The 26612-nt window shown below is 38.5% G+C and overlaps 1 protein-coding gene across 19 annotated transcripts in view; it reads right to left on the reverse strand.

Moving 5' to 3' along the window:
- SORBS2 (sorbin and SH3 domain containing 2) overlaps nucleotides 1–26612 on the reverse strand; it is a 208128-nt gene that overhangs the window by 47321 nt on the left and 134195 nt on the right. For 6 of the 19 annotated variants that reach the window (XM_047772384.1, XM_047772386.1, XM_047772387.1 and 3 more), the window contains 9 exons: nucleotides 26430–26568; nucleotides 22602–22774; nucleotides 17531–17597; nucleotides 16813–16857; nucleotides 13600–13789; nucleotides 11151–11265; nucleotides 3376–3534; nucleotides 2611–2694; nucleotides 747–803 (listed from right to left, as the gene is read on the reverse strand). In XM_047772384.1, coding sequence (XP_047628340.1) covers nucleotides 747–803; nucleotides 2611–2694; nucleotides 3376–3534; nucleotides 11151–11265; nucleotides 13600–13789; nucleotides 16813–16857; nucleotides 17531–17597; nucleotides 22602–22774; nucleotides 26430–26568 — 1029 coding nt within the window. Of the gene's footprint in view, nucleotides 1–746; nucleotides 804–2610; nucleotides 2695–3375; nucleotides 3535–11150; nucleotides 11266–13599; nucleotides 13790–16812; nucleotides 16858–17530; nucleotides 17598–21814; nucleotides 22006–22601; nucleotides 22775–26429; nucleotides 26569–26612 lie in introns of those variants that run through there. The other 13 variants (XM_047772394.1, XM_047772391.1, XM_047772400.1 and 10 more) reach the window with 9 other exon arrangements.

Consider the following 26612-nt stretch of genomic DNA (forward strand, 5'->3'; position numbering starts at 1 on the left):
GATTCTGCCTTTTTCATATTCTCTTTGACTAGTTCAAATAACACTTTACATTGCCAGGCATATATATATTTTTTTAACCTAGCAGATTGTCATGAACATTCCTAAACAGAGATGGAAAAAATGTATTCATCTCATGTGCCAGGGATAATCTATTATAGTGGCTGCCTGGATTACCATATTGAGAAGGATTAGTAATGTCTGTCAAGGAGGTGGATCTGGGAAGTTGTGACATGTGTGCCAGTTATTTGTCAGTCCTATTCTTGACTTTTATCTGATGCCAAAATCCACAAATTTATTTAGGAAAATGAAAGAATTAAAATTTAAGAATATGTGGGGCATAAAAATTTGATTATCTGAGAATCTAAACTGTCATTCTATACCTCCAAGAATGGTGACAAAATGGCTCTGAGGAGACACCTAGTAGTCTTTTACTTGTCTAATCAAATATATGCATCAACACTACCACTTTTGCTTTTTGATTGTCACACTCCTGGATACCAGGATGCATCGAATAGTTTGCCTGGAAGTAATGATTTGGAATGAGTCTTCACCTACATTTCAGAAGGAGCCAACTACTTTGGTATAATTAATGTCCAGGCAATGATACTGCATACAACACAATGATGCAAGTTTAGATTTTCAAAAACTGCTTAGACACTGTAGTGAATTGTAAAACACGGATGTTCAGAATCACAGTAACAGGTCCTAAAGAGAGAAATCTGAAAAAGAGAATAATTTGTTTTTACCTCATTGGAAACACCAGAAGAATGATCTTGAACATAGTCCAGAGCCTTTTTAGGAGGCTGGGTGGAGATGCACCACATAAGCGGAAGTGTAGAGATGGAATGGAGGAGAATCAATGGCAGCAAGGAATGGACATGTGGAAAAGGTGACAACAGTTAGAAATTGAGTGCTGACAGCATCAGATACACATAAAGAGGGACATGAATGGAGCAAAATGGGGGTAGCCCGGGAGGGAAAAAGTGCCATGTTTGTAAATATTCTCAAGCACTGGGCAAAATTACTAGTGATTCGATTAGTATATTTATAAACTCATTTCATCAAATCAAAATTAGAACTCCTAGTCTCTTGCCACAGAGGAATGCAAGGTATATTAAAGAAACATTGAAGGAGCAGGTGGGTAGCATGCTGGTGAGTTTCCATGTGTGGCTGAAAATGATTGTGGAAAAATGCTGATAATTGAGGCTCAGAATAGAAATTGGCTGTGTCCCTATAAACTGTCTAATCAACAATAGCAATATTTATAAAGCAAAGCTAGGGAATTTTTTTCTTTAAAATAAAATGCATTTATGTGAATACCTGGCTACAAAATAGGTAAAAGATTCTTCCTATTAGTTATAGAAATTCTAAGAAAATTATATTAATTTACAGTCCCTTTTGATCCAGTTCAGTAAGATGTAATGAATCTAGCCATTTTAGATCCTTTATAATCTAATGAGTTAGATTGCATTTTAATGAACAAGAGGGATTAACTACTATTATCACCTGGTATATAATATATGGTTAGTATAAGAGTTCATAAATCAGTATATGATGTGATAAAAGAAAGATTGTACTCTTGATCTTTAATAAAATTGTTGTGCAATGTATTCAGTATGTTCTTTTAGTGTTTAGAATTCAGAAGCACCAGTGAGAGGATTAAAAACTATGTAACCGACTGACATCAGATGTTATTGGTAGATACAGTTCCCTAATAAAACTTGAGTTAATAAAGGAAATTGTGATTTGAAGCTTGGGTTGACTCTTCATTGCAATAGATTAAGCAGTTCTCATAATGTGCACCTTTGTTGGTGGTTTGGGGACTAGAAATGTAGTGGTGGTTTGGGGACTAGAAATGTGGTGGTGGTTTTCTGTAGCAGGACGAGAAATCAAGGTCCACAGAGTTTCTTCATCTTTCCCTTTCCGTTTATTCCTAAGCACAAAAAAGGTATTTTAGAGTGGGGATATTCTGGCAGTATATTTTGGTGGGAGTTTCCCACAGGTGTTTTTTTGTTTGTTCATTTTTATTTTTTGATAGGTCTGGTTTTAATTTCTGGCTCTGTCACTTACTGTCTTGGGCCTATAGTTTCTTCTTCCTGGTGTGACATTGTGAGGACTCACTGAGATAATTAGTACAGAACCCAGCACTCTCCAGGTGCTTAGTGATTCCTCAGCAAGCTATCATGTTAGTAATTATTATTATTATAAATTCCACGGTGCTTTCTCTATTGAGCTAGACCCAAATGGACTGTAAACAAATATAATTTTTCTATAAATCTGTGAAAATTGTCTGACTATTCTAAGACAGAAACTATTTCAATATTTTGAATTTGCGATCAGTTAGATAAAGAGCAATCCTAATGCAAGATTTGGTGGTAAAGAAAACTACATAGGAAGTATTTGAGCATGTTTAACTCTGGTAGAGAAGTGAATATGGGCTAAGCTGTACCAGATTTATGTATATAAAATATATTCTTTTCAGTGTACTTTGAATGTATATAGTATTCAGCTTTTGTTTTCTAAATGACACCTATCTCTTCTGATAATATGTTTTATAAATCAAACAACATTCTCCTAATTGTTTTAGATTAATAGTCTAGCCTCACTTACCGGGCGTCCAAACTCCAGTTCTGAAAAGAATTTATACCAGGGCTCATTTTCTAAATCTATGTCATCTGGATTTATGCGATCAGTCTGGAGCAGATGTGAAGGAAAAGGGAAGGAAAAGTCACACTGAGCTAAGTGAGGGCAACACTGTGAGGCATGAAAAACACACATTCGCGCACAAACATGCATCAACTCTCATCCAACAAATCTCAGCCAGAGAGAACAAAGGAAGTAAAGTAAAATGAGTAAAATTAGGATATGAAGATGAGCTTTGATGGCATCACTTAGGCCCCTAGTTATTTCCTCTGCCATCAATTCTAGTTTTCTCCTTGGCTTGATGCATAAACTATGTCAAACTCTCTGTGACAGCGACAATGAGCATTGATAGCACAGCAGGGTATTAAAAATAGGCTCAACTCAGTCATGAAGTAGCTCTTCTGGGTGATTCACTCCATCGGCCCTGCCCTCATTGACCTGTGTGTAAGCCTGCAGTCTGCAGACCATTTGCTCAGGTTCAGGCATCTGGAGAGCCCAGGGGAGGGAAGGAGAGACGTGGGGGAAGAAGTTCAAGGTGGGGCGGAGTGAGAGGTGCTGCGAGACTGTTAGGGGTTGGTTGACATGAAGAACCTGGGGTCTGGGTGAGAAAGAAAGGGTAGCAAGGTGGGGGTGTGGTAAGTAGCCAGCCTCTGATTATCTTCGTAGCTTCTAGGGAACAAGGGCTACACCTGAACTTCCCTACAGCATTAGGTAAAGAAGGAAGGAGCTCACCCAGATGGGAGAGAGAGCCGGGGTGCACCGGCTTGGTGTGGGGATGCTGGTCCTGGGCGGAGGGGAGGGGCTACCAGTTACTTCTCCGTAGGGTGACATAGAAATAGGCTTCCGGCCAGGGTCCCTTGGAACAGGTGTCGGAGTGGTTGGGAGAGGGGGCTGTAAGAAAAAGGGGTGAAGGAAAAGCTGATTCATTAGCTAGAGATTCTTGATGGAACCAAGAGGACACCAGCTAGAGCACTTTGCGTCCTACATTAGGTAAGGCAGGAGGAAACATTCCAGAAAGTTAAAATGTCCCAGGGGTCCCAGATAATTTAGGGATGGTCTGGATTACCAAGAATGTGTGAAGACAAAGAGCCTTTACAAAGTGAAGAAAGGTCATGTTTTATGAGATACTCCAAGTATTACCTCCTACCTGTCTACCTTGAGCTAGAGAAATGGAAATGGATGTGGGTGGGTTAGGTTTTTCATATTTCTGCGGTTGGTCAAGGTTGAGGATGAGAGCGGGTCAAAATCCCACCCTGGTTTGGCTAACACTTTAATTTAGATAAAGAACCAAGTTTTGTAGTTGACTTACACCCCTCCAGTGGTTTCCAAATGTCGTATTTAAGATACAAAAACTAGTACTGTTAATATAAGAAGGTTGAGAAAATATATGCAATTGCTTTAGTAGTAGAAAAAAACACACAGAACATTTATCTTACCCTGTGATATCCTTAATGCTTTTAAATAATACATGCCTGACCAGATTGACTCATGCCATTGATTTTACACTTAAAAGGGGATGCTTAAAGTACTACCTATGGGTTATGACTTCTTTGAGAATGTATTACATGACACTAATTAAACATGGAGCAATTGGACTGTAGTATTTTAAGCCAGGAGGAAGAAAAGCTCCAGTTTCCTAAAAGCCATTCACCTGGGCTGGGAGAGAACATGTTCCAGGAGGTCTATGATGTGCTCACTGCCTCAAAGCAGATCTGTATCAGTCCCTTCCAATTCCTAAAGAGCTCAAGGACCTCCACGGTGTAAGTGCATTCAGCTCAGGAATAAATGATCTCCAATCTTGTAATACAACCTTGTAACACGGTGCTTGGCAACACACCATATTCATACAAAAGCCATTATTTTGACATTAGCTTGTCCAAGCATTTTATTGACCTGTTGCATTTGGAATAGTTTGTTAATAAGACACAGTCTATATTTAATAATCAGTCTATCCAAAGTCTTTTTTAGAGATGTGCTTTTTATTTCACTATTTTAGGAGATTATAATAGTTATACGCAGTGATAGAAAAGTTTTAGACATTATAACACAAAGTGAAAGGGCCTACATTATCCAAAATATGTGGTGATCATAAGGATAAAGATGATGCAGTATCCTTGGGACGTGTTTACCATGGGGCCCCAAGTGATAAAAACAGACTATAATGATAGGTGTGGTGGTGTCACAAAGCCTATGTCTGGTAAAGCACAATATTGAGATTGTTCTGTCCTTTTAAAATATTATCCTCCTTTACTGTTACAATGTTATAGAGAACATCCTATAATTACCATGAGAAATGTTGCAGAAATCTTGATTTATAATCTCTTATTTATGTCAACATATTACATATACATTTCGGATATAACAGTGAATTTGATAGAAAGAAAATATTCTGGTAACTAATTTACCATTTTTTTCGGTTTAATTTAAAAACTTGGTTTGATGTATATCTGCTTCAATAGTGAAAAAGCAGTAATTGAGATTTTGATAGCACTAAAATATTGTTTTTCTCAATTATCTTTTAGATAATAGCTGCGGCATGTAGCTAGTTTATGGAATAGTTTGGCTGGAGCTGATTTGGGGAGGTCATTGACATTAGAGAGAATTTTCCAGTATTTTTGTCCTCTCTGCAGAGGCCCAGTACTGCTTCCACAGGAAAATGAATCTTTGCTTTTTCACGTTTTCTAATATTACATACTTAATGATATTAGGAATTCTTGACTTTATAATCTCTGTTTTCACGTATGATACTTTATTTGGCTAAGGAGAGAGAAACATATCTTCGAGGAAACAAATTTGTTTAAAAACATCTTGAACAGTAGAGGGCAGCAAATTTACTAAACAAATAAGTACCTTGACCAGTGGTTACAACTTCACTTTGATTTCCATCTTAAATGGTATGTGCAACAAACAAATATACTAAATCCTGATTTATAGAAAGCTCTTCCTAGGATAGAATATGGAAAAGGGAGCAGAATATCTGCTATCCTTCACTGTACCTGAGGATGGCAATTTTCCATGAATTACGATTTTGTAGATTAAAACTTCAGTTTATTGTCTCAATGGGCAACTATCCATGCCAATAGAAATTAGAAGAGAAAACCCCACAAACAATAATATTCGGTGATTATCTATCTTTGAAACATAATGAAAGGCACATGCTTGAGCAAAGCCTCTATGGTAGAGAAATGGTAAGTGGCTGAACTAGAATTTTCTCTTTGCTGTGGTTGACCTTTTGAATCTCTTTAGTCAGGCAACAATTAAACTACAATGTAGCAACCTAGTGTCACTCTAAGGTACACAGAGGCCTCACAAAATTAAAAGTCAGTGATATTCATATAGATGGTCAGACATACATGCAAACCTACTCATGATCTCACTAAATCAGCATTTTCCACTGGACTTGAGAGGTTTTTTTACTCGTTCAAAATTAAAGTTAACACTCAGAAACTCTTGATTTAGCTTTTACTATAATTGCTCAAAATGACAACAACAACAAAAGAGCAGAGATACTACTATACCTCTTTCTACCCTCTTTTGGTCTCCTCACTTTGAAAAACTCAGCACACCTGTGCCTACAATTAACTCAGCACACCTGTGCTTACAATTAACGTGTCAGCATGAGCAGAGTGTTTAAGGAAACCTAAAACTATAAATTGCACAGGATTCTTATTTAAAGGTAACCAAGTTTTTAAAGTTTTGTTTTCTACAGTTTGAAAGTGTTGCATTACTTTTCAGGTTAAAAATTCTAGCTCTCAGGCTTCTTATTGTAGGCACGGCATTTCTATTTGCTGTTCTGAACAAAAAGAAATTGCCAACATTGTTTGGTTCTTTATAACTCATGCTCATTATTTTTAAGCTTTAATGGCATTGGCTACTATGTTTATTTATTGAGATTCCTCAATAAATGCACTGTGCATTGTTAGTTGGGATAATTTTTTATGCTTCAAACCAACAGATGAAACTCTTAAAATTTTTATAGCTTAAGATTTGAGTGACAATTTTCATTGCTAAAGAAGCTTAATTTCCCTGATGGTTTAAATTTCATTTCAACTTGGCGCAGTGTTTTCAGTGATTGTTTCTTTCACTTGTATCATTATGTGTGGATTTATTTCTTGTAGAGAGAGGTAACATCTCAATATTATTTTCTATTTTCAATAATAACAGGGTCCTAAATAAGTGCTTAATTGAATTTATTTTATTTTAATGTGGGTTATCTATAAGCATAGCCAACCCAGATGGGATATAAAATTTTTATTAATATAATCTCAGTAGAGAGTCTGTATGATTGTCTCATGGAAAAAACTGTGGATCAAATCAGTTTAAGATAAATTCCTGATGATTGCAAAGTGCTTTCCTTAGGCCTATTAATCATAATTTTAAAATTTAGAGTAGATGAATATCTCGACACTTCAAATTTTTTTTTTTTTTGGTTTTTTCAGGGCTGCACTCGAGGCATATGGAGGTTCCCAGGCTAGGGGTCCAATCAGAGCTGTAGCTGTTGGCCTATACCACAGCCACAGCAATGCAGGATCCAAGCCACATCTGTGACCTACACCACAGCTTATGGCAACGCCTGATCCTTAACCCACTGAGCAAGGCCAGGGATCGAACCTGCAACCTCATGGTTCCTAGTTGGATTTGTTTCCATTGTGCCATGATGGGAACTCCCAAAAAATTGTATTCACTTTTACTTTCCTGTACCTTATATCCTAGGGAATCATGGAATCAGTGGACCAGAGTTACTAAGAGCAGTTTGTGGAATCCCTCATGGGTGCTGATAAGACCCATGGTGCCTTTGTCATTAGAAATGTATATACTTCAGAGATAAGCAGCAGAACAAGGACTCAGTCCCACCAACTTTATCCACTAACTGCAAGTGTAAAACCTTCATTTATTCACTTACATATTAATTCAATGAGTACTCACTGAACACCTACCATGTGCCAGGCATTGAGCTAGGTGCTGAGGATTCAGCTGGTGCACCAGACATGGTCCCTGCCTTCAAGGAGCTTAAAGTCTAGTGAGGGACACAGACAGGTAAACAGGCCATTACAATTCAGGGTGGCGATGGGCAGTACAGCAGCTGTGGCTCACAGCAGGGGATGCCTGGCCCTGAGTGTCCAGTTGTCAGGATGGTGCCCAGGGGGAAGTGAGATAGGTGGAGGATGAGCTGGGATTTTCCATGGGAAGAAAGAGGTGGTGGAGAGAGCTCTCTTGCCAGAGGGAACGCCTGTGCAGAGGTCCAGCGAGGAGGAAGTGAGAGCCCTCTGTAGAGCTGGGACACAGCCAGTGAGGCAGGAAGGGCTGGAAGATACTTTAGACTGGAGAGGTCAGCATACTTGAGGCTGGGGGCGGGGGGGGGGCAGACCACAAGTTTTCTTTTTTGTATATTATGTTAAGGACTTTTGGATTCTGCTCTAAGGATACTTGAGAGCTAGGAGAAAGTTTTGAGCAGGAGGTTTTCTAAGATTACTCAAGCCGTGGTGTGGAGATTAAATTGGAGAATTAGAAACATCATTTAGTGGCTGACATTCTAATCCAGGCAATGGACAACTGTGGACCAGAAGACAGGAGTGGCAGTGGCCTTTCTCCTGTGGCATGGGACTTTGAGATCACTAGGGAGAGGGAATCCAAGATGACCCTTGGGAAAACTGGGCAGATGATAGAGTCATTTCAGAATTCAAAAGATCAACAGAGAAGAGTCTAGCTGTAGTGTATTATTTACAAAACTTGATGATGCAGGGAGCAAAGAAATGCTCACAACCTTCTTGGAGTAAAAAGACCTGAGAGTGCTTAAACCTTGCGATCCTTAGATTCTTAGGTGTTGCTCATTTGCTCTTCTGTCGCTCTTATTTAGCAAACCTGTTATCCATCTTCTCTCTCTGAGTGCCCCTCCCCCTTGAAGGCACTTCAAATCTTATGCAAACTGTATCAAGATGTAGCCAGTCTCTGCAATACCACTGTTCCCATGGGCCTTTGTTTCTGACTTAGGCAATTGGGATGGATTCAGTGTTGATGAAAGGAAAAATAACGAGTCCTGTAATACAAAGCCAGGCCAAAATGATACAGATGACTAGTTCAAATCATTTTGCATAAGGCTGGCCCTCAGCAAAATTGCTTAGGAAAGAAAAATAATTTTTTTCCCATTTCTTCATAACATATCCAGTCTCATTTCCTTCCATGTTTCTAGGTTCCTTCCACTACTCTTTTCCTGTGGCTGCAGAGACCCATCCACACGCAAATCTTCAGCCATACCCACGCTCCAGATTTTTCCATTCTTCTTAGAGCTAGTTGACTATACTGGTCATATGGCTTAACTACTCAGGGATCAGGTTGCTGGTAAAATAAATCTAGTATACTATCATACTATAAATGAACAAATAAATTTATACTGCAAAATAACTAAATAATCTAATTAAAGTGATAATGCCTTTTAGCTAAATGTACTTTTGACTTTAATCCTGGTAGTGTGGCAGTATGGTAGTGATTAAATAAATGCACCAGACATGAGTCTGCTTGGCATTAACCAGCCACATGAACTCAGGCAAGGTTACTTAATAAGTACTCAGTCTCTCTATCTGTAAAATGGGAATACCGTACTTCTATTTCATAGGGTTGTTGGGATCATTACATAAGGCATACATTACTAATTACAAGGCCTGGCACATAAGTAAGCACTCAGTGAGGCACTCCAACAGTTGCTATTATTGTTGCTATTATTGCTGTTTTTACACTGGGAACCTTCAAAGCTCTGGCTCAAAGACATGAGTAAAGTAGGAATTTTAGCCACAATGACAGGGTCTATGAATAAATTCTGGAAGGGGCAAATCCATTTGGTGTGTCTCTGTTTTAACCATACAGAAGATGATCTACTTCACACAAATGTGGGTCTACTCTGTGTATTGATTAAATGATAGACTCCAAGTTCCTTGAGGTAAAGACTGTGTCTTGTTCACTGCTACGTCCCTTACACCTACTACAATGTCTGGCACATACCTGGTGCTTCATAACTTTTGTTGCATCATTTAATTACTAGAAATTATCCTGATGGGTTAGGTTACCAAATCCATCCTGTTTCCTGACACCATAGCTACAAAAAGCATTCCAAAACAAGTACAACCCTCATCATCCTAATTCTCAGACACCGTTAGAACGATCATTAAAGTTTTGTTATTTACACTTAAATCTGAGACTCATTATTTTACATGCTTGTTTTGCTAACTTTCAATTTTATGCAGTGGTGATACCACTCAACTTTCATCCTAGAAATTTCCAAGGTCTTGGTATTTAATCATATAACCTAGTAAATGGGTTATATATTTGCAATGGAACCTGCAATTCAGTGGTGTTCCCTTTTTTCTTTTAGTTTTCCTGGTAAACTCCTGTTACTCTAAAAGATAGGATTTATTTGAAGAAAGGCAAAGAAGGCTTAGAAAAATATCCTGTATGAATTATGTGATTATAAGGTTTTCGAACATGTTTCTTAAGAACATAACCATAAATATGGGGTTTTAGAAACTAAATTAAGGATGCTCATGTTGGGTGTGGTGAGCAATGCTTTCTAATCCAATGTCGGGGCTGGCCTTGTATATAACAAAGTGGTTTCTTGTATACTCTTAAAGGCACTAACAAGGAAAACTCTCTCTATCCTATTCACTGACACCTAAAATTCTTTTAAGACAAGGATGAGTAAATTGCAAATGACATCAATTGTTTCTCTAGAAGCAGGTGTTGACAGAATGGTACAGAGGAATTATAGAATTGCAAAGGGATTCTGAAGGCACTGGTCTAGGAGAGAAGCAAAAGACTCAGAAAGGAGAACTGGGAAAATCAAAACAAAAGCGGGCCAAAGGAGAACCTATTTGTTCAGTTACACTTTGACGAGGCAAGCAGTTATTTTCAGCTGTATATCTCTTTTCCTTTGCATGTAATTAAACTATATAATTGCAAAAATATTGTAAAGTTAAATATAATCTTGATCCATTAGATTGACAGTCAGTCAGGAAGCTTGAGGCTTGGTAACCTGAGAGAGATTTAATAAGAATCAATTAAAACAACTTGCTATAAAAAAGGGCTTTTGGAAAATTTCCCTTTAAGCCAAAGAAATATTAAGAAACCAATATGGAAACCAAGGGATGGAACTGCCTGGTCCATTTGTATTGGAGAGGTCAATGAATAAGTGTTCTTATTAGCCATGTAGACTGGCAATTCAGTGTTGCTTTTGAATGTTATTTTTTTTTTATTATTAAACGCAGGGTCATGATTAGGCACCATTATAGTTACATGCGAATGAGTCCTATATTTGGTTAGGGACAATATATTAGATAATGCATCTTTAATTCTGAGACAAGATGCACAAATCATGATACAAAATAAACATGACTTCTAAGTAATATGAAATAAATTACCTTTGTGATACAAAAGTTGCTAAAAATATGAAATTCCGATTTATTTGGAAACCCAGGAGACCTAGAAAACTGACATTCTGATTAATGACAAGTGCTTACTGGTCTTTCATGCTGCAGAATTGATGATTTCCCAGGTTCATATTCAAAAATACTCCTTGGCTCAGAACGAAATTTTCTCGTGTCCACTTTTCTGTCTGGAGGATCCCAGTCATGCCTAGAAATCAACAACAAATTATATATTAAAATAATTCTCTATACTTAAAGCAGGTGCATAAAACCACAAATTACCTGTTCCCAAAGTAAATTTTAGTATAGAGTTAAAAAAAAAAGTTGCAGGGTAAAATGTTAGTCTGCCAAAAATGCTGCATTTATGTTCTGTTTTACGTAAATGATTTAAAGAAAGCCATTTCTTTTATTTCATATTACATTTTCTTCTTCTTCTTCTTCTTCTTTTGGTACAAGGACTGTCCTCCTGCTGGCTCAATAACTCAAATGAGGGATTTGTAGCTATGTAGCCAGTGATCTGCTAGTAAAGCCTGAGGTCACAAATGGTAGCAATGTGTGTTTGTGTTTAGACTAAGTGGCAGTTATGCTCCATTAAGCTTCATGAGTTTATCCCACCATGCTGGGACCTGGCATCCTTGATTTGAAGTGACAAGGAGTAATGCACACGTAATGTTTGTTCATGTTTACCTTGCAAGTGGCATCATAGTTTGTCTGTGAAAAGTGTAAAAGTATCACTCAAGTTGCCATATACTGCAGCAAGCTGTGTGGCCAGGAAGACCCTCCATGATCTTACTCTTGAAAAACCAGAGCCTAGTATCTATTCATCACATAGGAGACCTTGGAGTCAGCTCTTTTTCCTGAATAATATCCTTCAAGAGACAGTCAAGAAGGGACTTCAAGAGTAAAGCTTTTCTAGGAAGCTGAGGCTGAAGAAGCCTTCCTTTGGGTGGCTAACTTTTGAGGAAGGATTTTCTGACTATTGACTATAGATGGGGGTAACTCTTTTTTTTTTTTTGGCTACATCCATGTTACTTAGGAGACCCTCAGACAGGAATTGAACCTGTGCCACAGTAATAGCCACAGCCACAGCAGTGACAATGTCAGATCCTTAACCCGCTGAGCCATCAGGGAACTCCAAGATGGGAGCAGTTCTGACCATGGAATGGGATGAAATTCTGACTCCATGGCATGCTGGACATAGAGGTACACTACTAGACAGGAGTATTAGGGGCAGGTCTGGGCTTTCTAGTAAACTGATGAGCAATATTCAGCAGAGGTACTTTGAACACCAAAGGAGGCAATGTATATGAAAGCCTTATAGAAAATTTTAAGGGATTATCATGTTTCTTAATGAAAGATTTATTTTTGCTAGACATAGGGGACAAATAAGATATTTAAATCTGACTGAATCTGGGTTAGTTTTTAGGCAGAGATACTGTGTTTTTGTCTAGACAATTATTTTCAAATTTAAGACATCAGACTTATGTAATTTATCATAAGGAAATTGGCATTAAAATGAGAATCTCTTCACACATAATGTATGTCTATTTTTGTGACATCTTATACTCTATATGATTATCAGTTACTCTTAGAGGTACAGTGGGGTGTTGAATATAATATTTCTGGGATGGGTATGATAGATGGATGCTTAATAAGAAGTATTAATACTGAATAATTCTGATGTTCATATTTATTCTTGCTACGGCTTTAGTCAGAGCTGGGTGTGAATCCTGGCTTGGACAAACTAGCTGAGCTGAGCAAATTAATTTTCAAAAGCACAGTTTCTTTCTTCTAAAATGGGTTTAAAATAGAACATATCTCATTGGGTTGTTCTCGGAATTAAGTGATATAATACAGGAAAAGTGCTTCGCCTAGTGTTTGGCTCATAGTGAGATCTCAATAAAGGTTACCTATAAGTGGAATTATTAGTCATCATATGAATAAAAGTGGCACAATAAAACTATGTTTATAAATTTTTATTTTTGTGTGAATAGTTTCTATAAAAATATTTTGGTGAGGAAATTAAAATTAGTGTGTGGAAATGAGTCACAGGTAGACACTTATTAACCAGTGCCTTACTTATGATTTATGAATAACCTCTGTTTTCAAAAAGACACTTTTGCGTATCCAGGGGGAAATTTTAAATCACTAATATGCCTAATATTTCAAATCTGAGGAGACTGAAAGGTAACTGCACAGTCTCTGACCTGCTGTGCCAAAGGGAGTAGAGGCCACTTATTTGTATTTGTTTTCTATGCATTTGTTGATCCAAGAGGAGAGATGGTACTTAGTATACTTCAGGTCTGACTTAGGTGGCTATCTTACTATGAACCCAGATTGTGAAGGTGTTTACTACAGTCTTGATAGAGAAGGTCAACCGTAGCACCCATACTGACTAATAAGTATACATATAAGACTACTAGTAAGATTATATATACATATTTTGTCTCGGTAAGGTAGGCAGCAATTCTTCTGCTGAATGCCATGTGGGTTTATTGTTATCCTAGGCTGAAGAGAGGACACTTTGGGGAAAATGCCTTACTTTTCTGTTGAAGACCGATCTCTTGGTCGCAGAGGTGGGACTGGAGGAGGAACATGTGGGGGAGGGACGGGTGAGGAAGCATCCTTAAAGGCATCGGTGCCATTGTCAGAGTGGCTTTTGGAGAGGGGTCTGTAGGTCTGGGTCTTGGCAGCAGGATGTGACTGAGCACTGTAGGGTGAATTGTACAGGCCTATTGGGAAACACAACACAGCAAAACAAAAACAGAAGAGAAGCAAGTGACACTTAAAAAGTGCATTACATTATGTGTATCCCACAAAATAGCCAATGACTTTACTAAGATTATTATAATCAAGATTATTCTTTACCAAGAATATAACATATTCATAATGCATGCATTGGAATGGTATGCTCTTCATTTATTAATATTATTAATTCACTAATCATTATTGATATATTAATGCATTAATATATACACAGGCATTGGTTACAGTAAATCTTCATCAATGATTATGGGATTAGTAATAATTCAGACTGGTACTAGAAATAAGCTTACAGGCACTCAGCAAATTTTCTCCTGGATAGTGTAAATAACATAGTTAAGATTTCAGAAGATTAAAAATTCTTAATAGAACTGTTTACAAGTATCTTCTATTACTTTAAAAGCTCTGGTATGCCTATGATAATTGACATATTAATTGTAAACAAACAAAATGTTGAGCAAGTTATACGTGTGCTGTGCAGGGCATAAGGTAACATAAACCTGAAATAAGCCTATAGCGCATCTGGGGAAAAGAGACAAATAGAATCATGATTGAAAATAATTGGGGAGTTCCCGTCGTGGCGCAGTGGTTAACGAATCCGACTAGGAACCATGGTTGCGGGTTCGGTCCCTGCCCTTGCTCAGTGGGTTAACGATCCGGCGTTGCCGTGAGCTGTGGTGTAGGTTGCAGACGCGGCTGGCTCGGATCCCGTGTTGCTGTGGCTCTGGCTTAGGCCGGTGGCTACAGCTCCGATTGGACCCCTAGCCTGGGAACCTCCATATGCCGCGGGAGTGGCCCAAGAAATAGCAACAACAACAACAACAACAACAAAAAGACAAAAAAAAAAGAAAATAATTGGTAACATATGACAAAGGCCACATGAGGAAAATATATATTAGGAGTTAAAGATTTTAGAAGATGGTGGATTGTCAGAGAAGATATATATATATATATATATATATATACATATTTGTCTTTTTAGGGCTGCAACCCCGGCATATGGAGGTTCCCAGGCTAGAGGTCAAATCCGAGCTCTAGCTGCTGGCCTACCAGATGCGAGTCACGTCTGCAGCCTACATCACAGCTCACAGCAATGCCGGATCCTCAACCCACTGAGTGAGGCCAGGGATCAAATCTGCGTCCTCATGCATGCTAGTCAGATTTATTTCCACTGAGCCATTATGGGAACTCCGAGATATTATAAAATTGATGCCACTAGAGTGAGCCCTGAAGGATTGGTCTGGTTGGGTAGGGGAGGAAGGTAGCTGAGGTGACAAAGGAAAAAAAAGAGGCAGAAGATGCAAGGCACAGAACAGCGCAATGATGTAAAGTTAGTAGAAAAGGAGGAGACTGGTTATAGTTGCTGTGTCTACTGATTACATGGTAAAGAGCTCTGCAAGTTGACATGTAACTGCTGTTTGACTAGTTACTAATGGATACAAACTTTAATATTAAAAATAATTACAAAAATTCTGAATTTCCTGTAACCTTGAGCTTTTGAGCTAAGTCTGCTTTCACTCACCCTGAATGGAAGGTCAGTGCAAATCAGCTCTGAGAGACAATGTCTGCACTTTTCTTTTGCCTCAGTTCTACAGTCAGATTTCCACTTTAGAGCTTGTTAAACACCAAACAACAGACATAAAATGGGGTTGCTCATGCTAAGCCCCGTGTCACCAAACCGAGACTTAACTTCGTTACAGTTTGGGCTCTCCCAGAAATGGAAGCTGAAACCAGTCCACCAGCATCACCTGGTCAGCACACCTTAGATACTCTGCCTGCTGGACCTCTGCCCTCCCCTCAAGGAAAGCCACCTTGCAGTAACCTGCCCCCTCTTTTGCTTAGTCTTACTTCCTTGTCTCCACTCCCTTCGGCCTATTTAAAGTCTTCCGTTTTGTACAGCTCCTTTTGGTCAGCTAGACTGGCTGCTGCCTGGTTCAGGAATCATCGAATAAAGCCAGTAAGATCTTTAAAATGGTCTCAGTCAAATTCCGTATTTTAACAAGTAGAACACAGGAGGGGTGTTAGGAGTAGCTGTGACCAGGAATAGAAGCTGAGGGAATCCATAGCGGTAGCAGGCCTCCTACCAAGGCCTGAAAACCAGATTCTTGCAACCTGCTAAGCCTGTTTTGCTTGTTTTTTTCTATTTGTCCCTGGACACTAGTAGCAGAATCCTAACCAGTTGAGCGGCCTGTTCAGGCCACACAGAGGGGACAACATTATCCAGTTCTGGGGCCAGGCTGGTGAGGGGACCCTGACGGGAGGTTGCAGCTGCTGAAGGGGACATGGGCCTCAAAGACTGTGCTGAAGAAGGGAATAACAGACTGTTCCCAACAGTCCCGAGCCTGCTGGGAAATGACAGGAGGCCCTGTGTGGGATCCCTTGATGTGACATTTAGGAGAGAGTGACGATGGGGTCCCTCATGCCAGCCTGCAACCACTCTGCAAGCTACAACTCACTCAAATACAAGTGGAAATACATAGAAATGAAGTCATTCCATTATGACCACTGGCAAATCTGAGTCAGGAAAGCAGCCCAGCAAAGTGGGATTTTTAAAATCCTTCAATGAATGGTTGCATTTGAGCAAAAGTGCGGACAGGGTCACAAAATACCGCTTGACTTGTTTTTTGTGAAGCGTATCTGAAAGATGTTATGTAATTGTAATCATTCTCTCTACTGATAAAAGGAGATCTTTATCTTATTTTGCACCCCCTGTTGCAGTCTGTTCTTTCCTGCTGTCCTTCACACTTTGGGCTAAACATTCCTGAAGAAAAAATTAACATTGTGGAGTAAGAGAGATTAGAGTATTAGTTCTCATTTCAGGAGGAAAGATCAAAATTTTGTTATGCATGCTCTGAGAAAAAGATGAAAAGCATCTTCGTAATTGTAGAAACTGAAATTTCTACACTCACACGGAATGGTAAAATAAGTGAGAAATTCTTCCAAGCATGTCAGGGCACAGCATATTCATGGCAAGCAAGGAACCCCAGCCTACCTGCATTATATGTATAAGGAGTATTATACATGTCTGTGTCATCATCTAGAAAATGAAACATAAATATTATGGTAATACAGATTCAGTCACCACATCCTAATAAGATAGCAGAACTTCAGAGAAATAACAGACTTGTTAGAAAACCAACATATTTTGCTGGGTTCATAATACCAGTTTAAAATTTCCAAATATTGTGGTTTTTTGGCTGGGCCTTGGCAAATTGACTTCTCTGGATTGTTCTGCTGTCCACTTCATAGCATACAGACATCAGTCTCTTTCCCTCCTTTCTGCCTGTTCTGGATCATGGATTTCCTTTAGTAAGTGCTTTAAGATCTCTTGTAAACTCAGTGAGACCCAGCTATGCATATTCTCTTGATAAGGGACAAATACATGTGAACAGAGAAATAATGCATCTGTTTAAGCAGACAATACACTGCATCCATTTATTCCGTGCATAGGGAAGGATGATGGGATAAGGCCAGGGCCCCTGGCACTCCTTCAAGGGTCACCTTCTAAGAGGCTTCCTGGTAGCTCAGGGGTGAGGAAGGCATGCAGGTGTCTCGGAGTCAAGGGGTGATCTAAGAATAAGGAGGAATGTTGAAAAGAATGCAGGGCTGTGAGATTTTCTGGGGTCTTGACATTTTGTGTGAACTCAAACTACACAAGAGAGTATATACATCCTTCCACCCATGAGGACCTGATCAGAAAACATACATACCTGGCTTGTGCACCATGTGGATTTGCTTAAACATGGTCTTGTACCAGTCCTTCGGTCTGTCAACTGTCTGTAAAAGACAATGTACAACAGTTACAAAACTCGTTCTAAAAAAACATTGTTTCCTTGATGTTTTTCTTTCTATATTATTTATTTATTTATTTATTTTGCTTTTTAGGGCTGCACTTGAGGCGTATGGAGGTTCCCAGGCTAGGGGGCAAATAGGAGCTACAGCTGCCAGCCTATGCCAGAGCCACAGCAATACCAGATCTGAGCTGCATCTGTGACCTACACCACAGCTCACAGCAACGCTGGATCCTTAACCTACTGAGCAAGGCCAGGGATCAAACTCACAACCTCATGGCTCCTAGTCAGATCCATTTCCACTGCACCATGACAGGAACTCCTATTTTATCTTTTTAATAGCAGATTTCTCTTCTGTGATAAAATTGTCTGACTCTTTACTATTTCATGATGACAGTATCAATAATTTATCCAGGTATGCATGCAGTTTGTAATCATATTACTTCTTGTTTGAGTTTAGGCTGAGTGGAACATTATATGCTATGGTTTGATTTTTTCCAGGTCACAGCTGTGCCCAATCTTAGACCATTGATATTTGAACACGTTTACTTATATAAAATTAACTGAATAAAAGTTATAGCCTTGTAATTGTTTGCTTCTCTCCTTTTGGTGATAATTACCATTCTTCTTAAAAACTTGTTAGCAAGTTTACAGCTCAAGACATTATTTTAAAAATTAACTAGGAAATATTTTGGATGCAAACTGTATTCTGACCATCGGCTTAGAATTAGAGAAATAAAGATTGGATAAAATTTACTAGTCTAAGTTACTAAAATCCTGAATATAGTAAACAATCTTGGGTCCTAGAGAAGTCCAAAAACATAGATATTGTTTCAAAATTTCTTTAACATGATAATAAAATGTTGGCAACATTTGAATGCTAAGTCATAAATTCCTTAAGTGCAGAAGCTTCTATCCACCTGCTTTTGACATAATATAAACAGTTGGCTGTAGTGGAAAACTGAGATTAATGTCAGATCAATCTAGATTCAAATCTTGGGTCCTTTAATTTTGGATTTTAGTACTTCCAAGCAATATGAATTTGGGCAAGTAAGGTAACCTTTTAGAACCTCAGTTTTCTCTTTTCTAAGATGAAACATTTGCACCCACATCATAAAATTGTAATGGAAATTGAAAGAGTGTATACAAAAAGACCTAGAACATGCCTTGAATATAAGAAATGCTCAATAAATAACAATAGGGAACCTTGAATATTCATAGACTAAAATAATGAATGAATCCAAGTTATCAGATGGAAGTCTACCTAATCATATACCTGTAAAGGTGGACATATACCTTTGCAATAATAATTAAAGATTGCTTGGCAAAATCTTCATCTCAACTCTTGCAGAGCTATTCTGGTAAGAAACTCAACCATTCTGTACATAGTAACTAAATATACCAGATTTTTTGAGATGGTTCTCTTCATATAAAATATCCTGTTAGAATGGCCACAAAAATATTCTTGTATTTGTTAGACTGAGCTTTGGTGTAGATTTATACCCTGATTTTCCTCTCCAATATGGTCATTGCACTTTTCATCTGGAAATCGAGGGTTTTGTGCTGTATCTAAATTTATTTTGATCTCTAATAATATATAATTCTGGTAATCACCACAAATGTGGAGGAACATCAAGGGCTACTGGAACTTTTTGGGAATCACCTCTTCATTTATTCCAGATCTTGCTACAATGGAAATTTTGAGCAGGTCATTGGCTGACTTTATACGAAAGTGGTACGAGCTGGTGGGAGGGGTGGTGATAACCAGAGTCTAGCTATTATTTGCTGGTTTAAACAAAGTTGCTGAACATGTATCTTTAAGGGGCATTTATTTTCATAAAAGATGGATTTCTCTTTCATTAAGCTTTGGTTCCTTTGCAGTCTTTAGCAATAAAAAATAAGACATAACTTCGTGTAAAAATGTTTCCCAGCCATATCTGGACACAACCAGTGGCCACGAAGAAGCTGAATAAGTGAGTTATATCGCTGTATATGGCAGTGTATCCTGACAGACAGGATTTTTTCTTCACTTGCTGGAGGGCACATATCAGGCGGCGGGATCTCAGTTGTGCCATCTGCCAGCTTTATATGGCAAGCACAGAGATGCCAGGAAATGCCCAAGCTGGTTGGCAAAGAGGAATATGAAACTGGTAAACCAGAATACTAAAACTCTTCCCTTTCTAAAAGAAATCTTCTAAGCATTTAAAGTTCCTTTTATAAATGCCATCAGTTGGTTAGAGTGTGGTGCTTATGAATGCCATCACGTAGGTTGTTATGCCAAATATTGAGATTAGGTAAACAGAAGTCTACTCAAATTTGAGGAAGTTTCGTATGTGTTCCTCAAAATGATTTTGCATGACAGTAACCCTAGTAAATCACTATTCAGTTTTCTATAACCTTGGCTGAATCAACCTGAAATCTTACATTCCTGTAGTTTACAAAATATCAGAACTCTACATTGACTTATCATGCAGAGATTTCCAAAAAAGGAAAAGACATATTTTCTACACACCACTATACGGTATTCTATTCTATTTTTGCCCCCTTTCAGCTTCAAAAAGGCTCAAATGTTGTTATAGTTGAAGTAGAAGAAAAGAGTCTTATATTTCACTTAACTAGCTGGCCTTAATTACACAATCTCGTGGGATCTGAACCCTAGTGGGTTTTGTTGTTGTTGTTGTTAAGGATGGCAGTAAAAGGCTAACATTGAGGTCCCAGGTCACATAGGAGAGGGCAGTCTGGGGAGCTGCTTCCCTTCATTCAAATGGCTCAAAGGTGCATTTGTTTAACTCTTGGCTTTCTAGAGTTTCTCGGTTACTTTACAAAGTCCTGTTTCCTTGGTCTGTGCTGGTTGTCTGAAATGAGACTAGAGATGATACATTGAGAAGTACGGCCTTTGGTATGTACACAGCCCACAGCCCATGTGAAGCAATGTAAGTCTGATAATCATTACTCTCTATGCGGATGAGAAAGAAAAACAACCTTGGAGATTCTTGGCCTGCTGTGGCTCAGAGATGGCCTGACTCCACATTTATAAACACAGCTATACTTGGGGATGTTTTCTGCATGGCTGAAAAATAGGAAACGTGAATAAGAGTCTTCAGACCTGTATCTCCTCTGTAACCTTTTAAAAGTCTAAATGAGAGCATAGCTGTCCAGAAAAATGCTGGTTCCTTACAAGGAACTTCTGGGTTGCTTATATTTTATTTTCTACTTTATAGAAAGGAAACTTGCATTTAATGTCTAATATATGTGTTTGATTATGCATATCTAAACATGCTTTTGATTTGGCAGTAAACAATATGAAAGTTGTAATAGTTCTTGATTTTCACTAAACATCTCAGTGTTTTCCTTTTAAAACATAAGCAAGTGTTTTCTTGTTATTTAAGAAAATTATGTCTATGGATAAAAATAGTTCCAGCTCTGCAGGTCTACTTGTGTGTATCACTTATTGACTTAAAAATATACCTAGAGGTTCAGATAAAATCCTTTCAGACCAAATCTATAATTACATAAAATCAGGGATGTCTTAATTTGTGTATCTATTATGCTTCGAGGGTCAATTAAATGAAACCAGTGACACCATACCTGTCTGACACTGTATTCTTACATTATTAGGTTAACTTTAATTCAAATTAAACCATTTTAAGTCAGAAATTTCTAAAGAGAAACAAACAACAAAGAGCCACCACCAGAAACACGTAGTCACCATAAAATTAAGAGTGTTAGTCACAATCCCTGAACTTTTCCTGTCACTTAAATATGACAATCATCAGTTCCAATATAGTTTTCAGGACCTTATAATTAGTCAAGATTCAACATTCCCAGAATCTAATGTGTCTAAAGCCCCAGCACCCACTCTATGGATTTACTTTCTGGCCTCTAGTTCTAACACAGATGCTTGGAATAATGAATGTTTACCTCTTCTCTCTGAACACGGGATCCTCATCTAATAAATGCAAATTCAAAGAGAGGAAAAAAGCTCCACTCTTTGCCTTTCATTCTTTTTGAGCGATTCCAGTCTTCCCCCTGATCTCTTTTTCTTGTCGCTTGCCCATTCTTTCCTCTATCCACTCTTCTCTTTCTCCCCCAGGTTTGCATTCCAGGCCAGCAGCTCTGGCGACAGCCCATTCAGGTATGTGGGTGCTGGAGACCCAGTGTTAGCAGTCCGCGCTCCCTTCCCTCTCCGCCCCCCAGGTTCACCTGCAGAGGTGTGGCGGCTCTCATCCTGGCGCCCCCGTTGTCCTTCCCGCTGCCAGCACAAACCTCCGCTCCAAGTGGACTGATCAGCCAGCAGCTGCCTGCCCAAGTCCGGCCTCTGCTGCTGCTGAACTTTGCCAGAAGGGGCTGCCCTGACACACTGAGCAATGCTCTGGCAGAGTTTAAAGACTTAAAAAAAAAAAAAAAAAATCCAAACACTTTCACTTATCGCCCCGGACAGCTCTCAGCAGGAGCAGCTGACGAGGGGACACTAAAATGTGGTGTGTGTTTTCTTCAGACTGTTTCTCCTTTCCACGACATGAACTCCCTTCCCTCCAATCATCTCCCTTCCCAACTCCCAGTTCACAGCTCCCAGTCCCCTGGTGTTACCACACATCCATTTCAAGAAACAAATCACTGGGTTATTCGCAATGAGCGTGGGAATTCAGTGCAGCCAAAGAATCCACATTTTCTCGTTCCTTCGCTTCTCTCTCCCCATTGCCTTAACACTCCTTGGTGAAAGGTAAAGCCAAACATAGCATACTTTTATCGTTTCACAGAATCACAATTTTCGTGATTTTTAATTTAAATGGAAAAACAGATGGGGTCTTTCTCTTCAATCGACAGTTCCCTTTCTCTGCCACACACAGCATAATATTCATGAGCGCTCAGATGGCATAGAGGGCAATCCTCATTATATAAGACCGTAGGAATGCACAAAGCCATTGACAATCCAGCCTTTGTGGAGTCTGTGCACAGCCCCGGAGCGACGCGCGCTGGCATTTCCTACCGTTCTAATTGCTGTGGGGATTCCGGATTCATCCACGGGCCCGATCCCCGGGTAGTGTGGCGCTTTGATGACCGTCACTCGCTTCTCCTCCTCTGAGGATCTGTACAGTGGTATCGAGCTTCCCATGGTGCCGTCCAGAGACTGTGCGTGCTGGGGATATGTGTCTGTGGAATCTATGGCGAAAATTTGGTGAAATGTATTTATGCACAACGAATCAAATGAATGGAACCTGTTGTATATTTGTGTCTACTGTGACATAATTATATGTATTATGTAATTGTATGTAGTTATATATAAGCATATAATGCTATGTTTATAAATAAATATAGAGCATATTTCCACCACTATTTGATCTCATTTACCTTAAATTTGAGCCACTCGTTAACATGTAGGTGTATACTGAACAGATCTATAGCAACAAGATCCTCATCATTCAATGATAAAAAGACCAAGGACAAAAAAAAAAAAAGAGTGAAGTAAGTCAGAAAAAGACAAATACCGTATGATATCACTTATATCTGGAATCTAATGTAAGGCACAAATGAACCTTTCCACAGAGAATAAAATCATGGACTTGGAGAACACTTATGGTTGCCAAGGGGGAGGGGGAGGGAGTGGGGTGGTTGGGGAGTTTGGAGTTAATAGATACAAACTATTGCATTTGGAATGGATTAGCAATGAGATCCTGCTGTGTAGCCCTGTGAACTATGTCCAGTCACTTATGATGGAGCATGATAATGTGAGAAAATAGAATGTGTACATGTATGTGTAACTGGATCACCATGCTGTACAGTAGGGAAGAAAATTGTACTGGGGAAATAACTATTAAAAAATAATAATTACCAAAAAAAAAAAAAAAGAAATCCAAATGTATATTTGGATGTGAAGATTATGGGTAAAAAAATGATCATAAATTATTAGTATTAATTTTGGGGGAGGCTGTACCTGCTGCATATGGAAGTTCCTGGTCTAGGGATCAAATCTGAGCTGCAGCTGCCAGCCTGTGCGACAGCTGTGGCAGCACGGGATCCCTAACCCACTGCACTGGGCCAGGGATAGAACCCATGCTGCCACAGAGACAACGATGGATCCTTAACCCACTGTGCCACAGTGAGGACTCCTGTTAGTATTAATTTTTATTTAAGACTCCATGGTGGCCAAAATGGCTTTGCTTTTACTTTAAACTAGCAAGAACCATGACTTCTCATCCCCTGAATATAAAAATTGCCCTAAGCATACATTTTTGATGAGATTTATCATGCTCTTATTTTCAAACCATCTTTGTTAACTTTCAGTGTATTTTCATAAGAAATAGAGAGGACATGTATATACACTCTATATTCCACTTACTCATAGTTTATAAGTATTTATGAAGATCAATGTTATTATCATTTATTTGGTACAACTGATAATATGACTTGCTGTTTTTCTGTAGTAAGTTTCAAAATTTTGCTGATCAAGAATGACTTTTAGCCATGATTTGTCAGATCTGTCACTCTGGATATGGAAAAGTCCTTATGTCAGAGTAGCTGTCATTGATTGCATGTAGATATAGATATAAATGTAGATATAGATAGATAGATCTAAAAAAAGACCATGTTTTTATAACAAGTTTGTGCAAAACTTCACAAGTAAGATTTTAAAGAATTTAACTCATCATTATAAGCAGAGATAACCCCCTGTACATTAAAAGCCGTTATAACATTTATAACTGCTATTACTATGGTTATGTTTTAGTTTACAACAGAAAAGCACTTTCAGACGATTTCTGATGAAGAATGAATAAGGCTAGGAATAAAACTGCTTCATGTGTCATTGTATGTAAAAGTAATATCTTTTCCAAGCAACTCCAAATTAAAATGCAAAGTGATGTTTGACTCTGATTTTCCATTTAACTATAGAATGGATTTGTGAATGCGCAACCATGATGCTAGCATTTCTATCAAATATTTTTTGAGCACCCAGTATGTGCAGAGTCCTAGCCTAAATGGTGTTAACTCTGTCTTCATATATGGTTCATAAAATTCTCTGAACTTATAGTTTATATAATACAGGTTAGCCATTTATTTTTTATGTTCTTCTATGATCCACTCACTCTCATTCTTGCAGTCTTTTGTCCTCAGCTTTATATTTCCTCTAGGGTAGAATAGATTTGTATATCATTCTCAGGATCTATCTCAGCATTGGCCAACTGGAATTTGTTCAATATTTAAATACAGAATTATTTTCCCTTGTAGTATAGTTTGTATGTAAAATCTACCAATTGATATGTCCTAATATTAAACCTGTCCACATTCAGGTATTTATATATTTTGTTTGTTGGGGTGGTAGGGACAAAATTATGTTCATTAAGACAAAGAAGACAGAGAGTCCAACTTTTGACAATAATTTTTGGGGAAAATATTATGGCTAGAATAATTTATAGAGTTTTATTATAGATGTGTGATTATGCATAGCTCCATAAAAAAATCTAGATATAATGGACCCTTATTATAATACTACACTGCACTGATTATATAGGGCAATATTTTAGCATCAAGACGTTCCACTTTCTTATGCTCTAAAAGGACATCTTTATAAGAGTCACAGATATCTCAGGAGCAGCATTAGAGAAAGCACAAGTATATTTAGTCTTTTCTTTAGTGAGTCTCATGGTTGCATGTAAGTCTTAGGTTTTGTTGGCCACAGAAGGCGAGTCCTGTAGTCTATATGCTGCATATTCCTGGGTGAACTAATAGCCTTGCTTTCTTTCAATACAGCGTTGGAGAGGAGAGGGTGCTGCTTGCTGTTCATGAGGAATGGGGGTTAAAAGGCTCACGTTCCAGTTTCTTTCCGTCTGCTGGTTGGTCGTGGCTAGAGGATCAGTCTCCTGCTTTTCTGAGAGGTAGGCTGCAGTTTCATGGTCCCCGTTTCCTTCCTGCTTCCTGCTGCCCTAGAAGCCTTCTAGTTGCTCAATATCATGGAACTTTTTTCAGCTTGAATTCACAAGATGGTTCTATTTGGTCTGTTTTTCAATGTTTGTTTTTTTTTTCTCACACTTTTAAAAACTAAGAAATATTTATTATGATTTTTAAAAATCATTCTTATGTATTCTGCTGAGTAAAAATGTTTCTAGCATCATATAGCATAGCTTCTTTTCCAGGAGGCTTTCAATAGTTCATAAACCCCATGAAATTATGTGTTTAAAATTTTATATGAATGGTCTAATGTTCTTTTTTTTTTCTGGAGGAGAGAGCTATCTTTTATTTAATTCTTAATTTCCAAGGGATTAAGAACTATCTTTCTATAAAATTCTGGAATCATCATTTAAAGGAACTTGCATCCCTGACTGATGGTCTTCTGGTCTTGGTTTGAATAATTTTTTACTACTTTGTGAGGCAGCCTATCCCCTTGTCTTAATGGTTAAGCAGTTCTTCTTTATGTATATCAAAAGAATTTTCTACAGTGAAAGTTTTCCATAAAAAAAGGGCTGTCTCGAACATGGATGGCATTTGCCACCCATGGAAATGCACTCCTTGAGTGTTCTGGTGATATGAACTCTTCTCTCCCTAACTGGCCATCTTTTTCTTTCTTCCCCATCACCCCAAATATCCAATAGCCTTCTCCAGACTCAGTCATCATCTTGGAATAGCTGGGTGCCTATTTTCTCCAGTGTTAATTCCTCTGCCTTTAATTCCTATCCTAGAATAGGCTATTAAATAGTGGAGTGTTGAATGTTTCTGCTTCCTTTTCCCAAATTACTCTGATGCTTTACATTTTTCTCATGTGGTATAAACCTGCTATATTGAAATTGTCATGCAAATAAATCATGGCTATCAGATGACTTACCAAGTGACCGGCCATGCTGCATGATAATGCTTGAATTGAATGAGCCAGGTAGCGAGTAAGCAGAAGGGGAGAACGGCCTTTGATAGTAACTCATTGGACTCACAGTGCCTCCGGAGTTTCCATTCACTGTTATCTGGCTCTGGAAAAAGTGCAAAGACATCCTGTTAAAGCACACAGTCCATT

This window comes from Phacochoerus africanus, chromosome 3 (genome assembly GCF_016906955.1).
Source record: "Phacochoerus africanus isolate WHEZ1 chromosome 3, ROS_Pafr_v1, whole genome shotgun sequence".
Taxonomy (NCBI): Eukaryota; Metazoa; Chordata; class Mammalia; order Artiodactyla; family Suidae; genus Phacochoerus; species Phacochoerus africanus.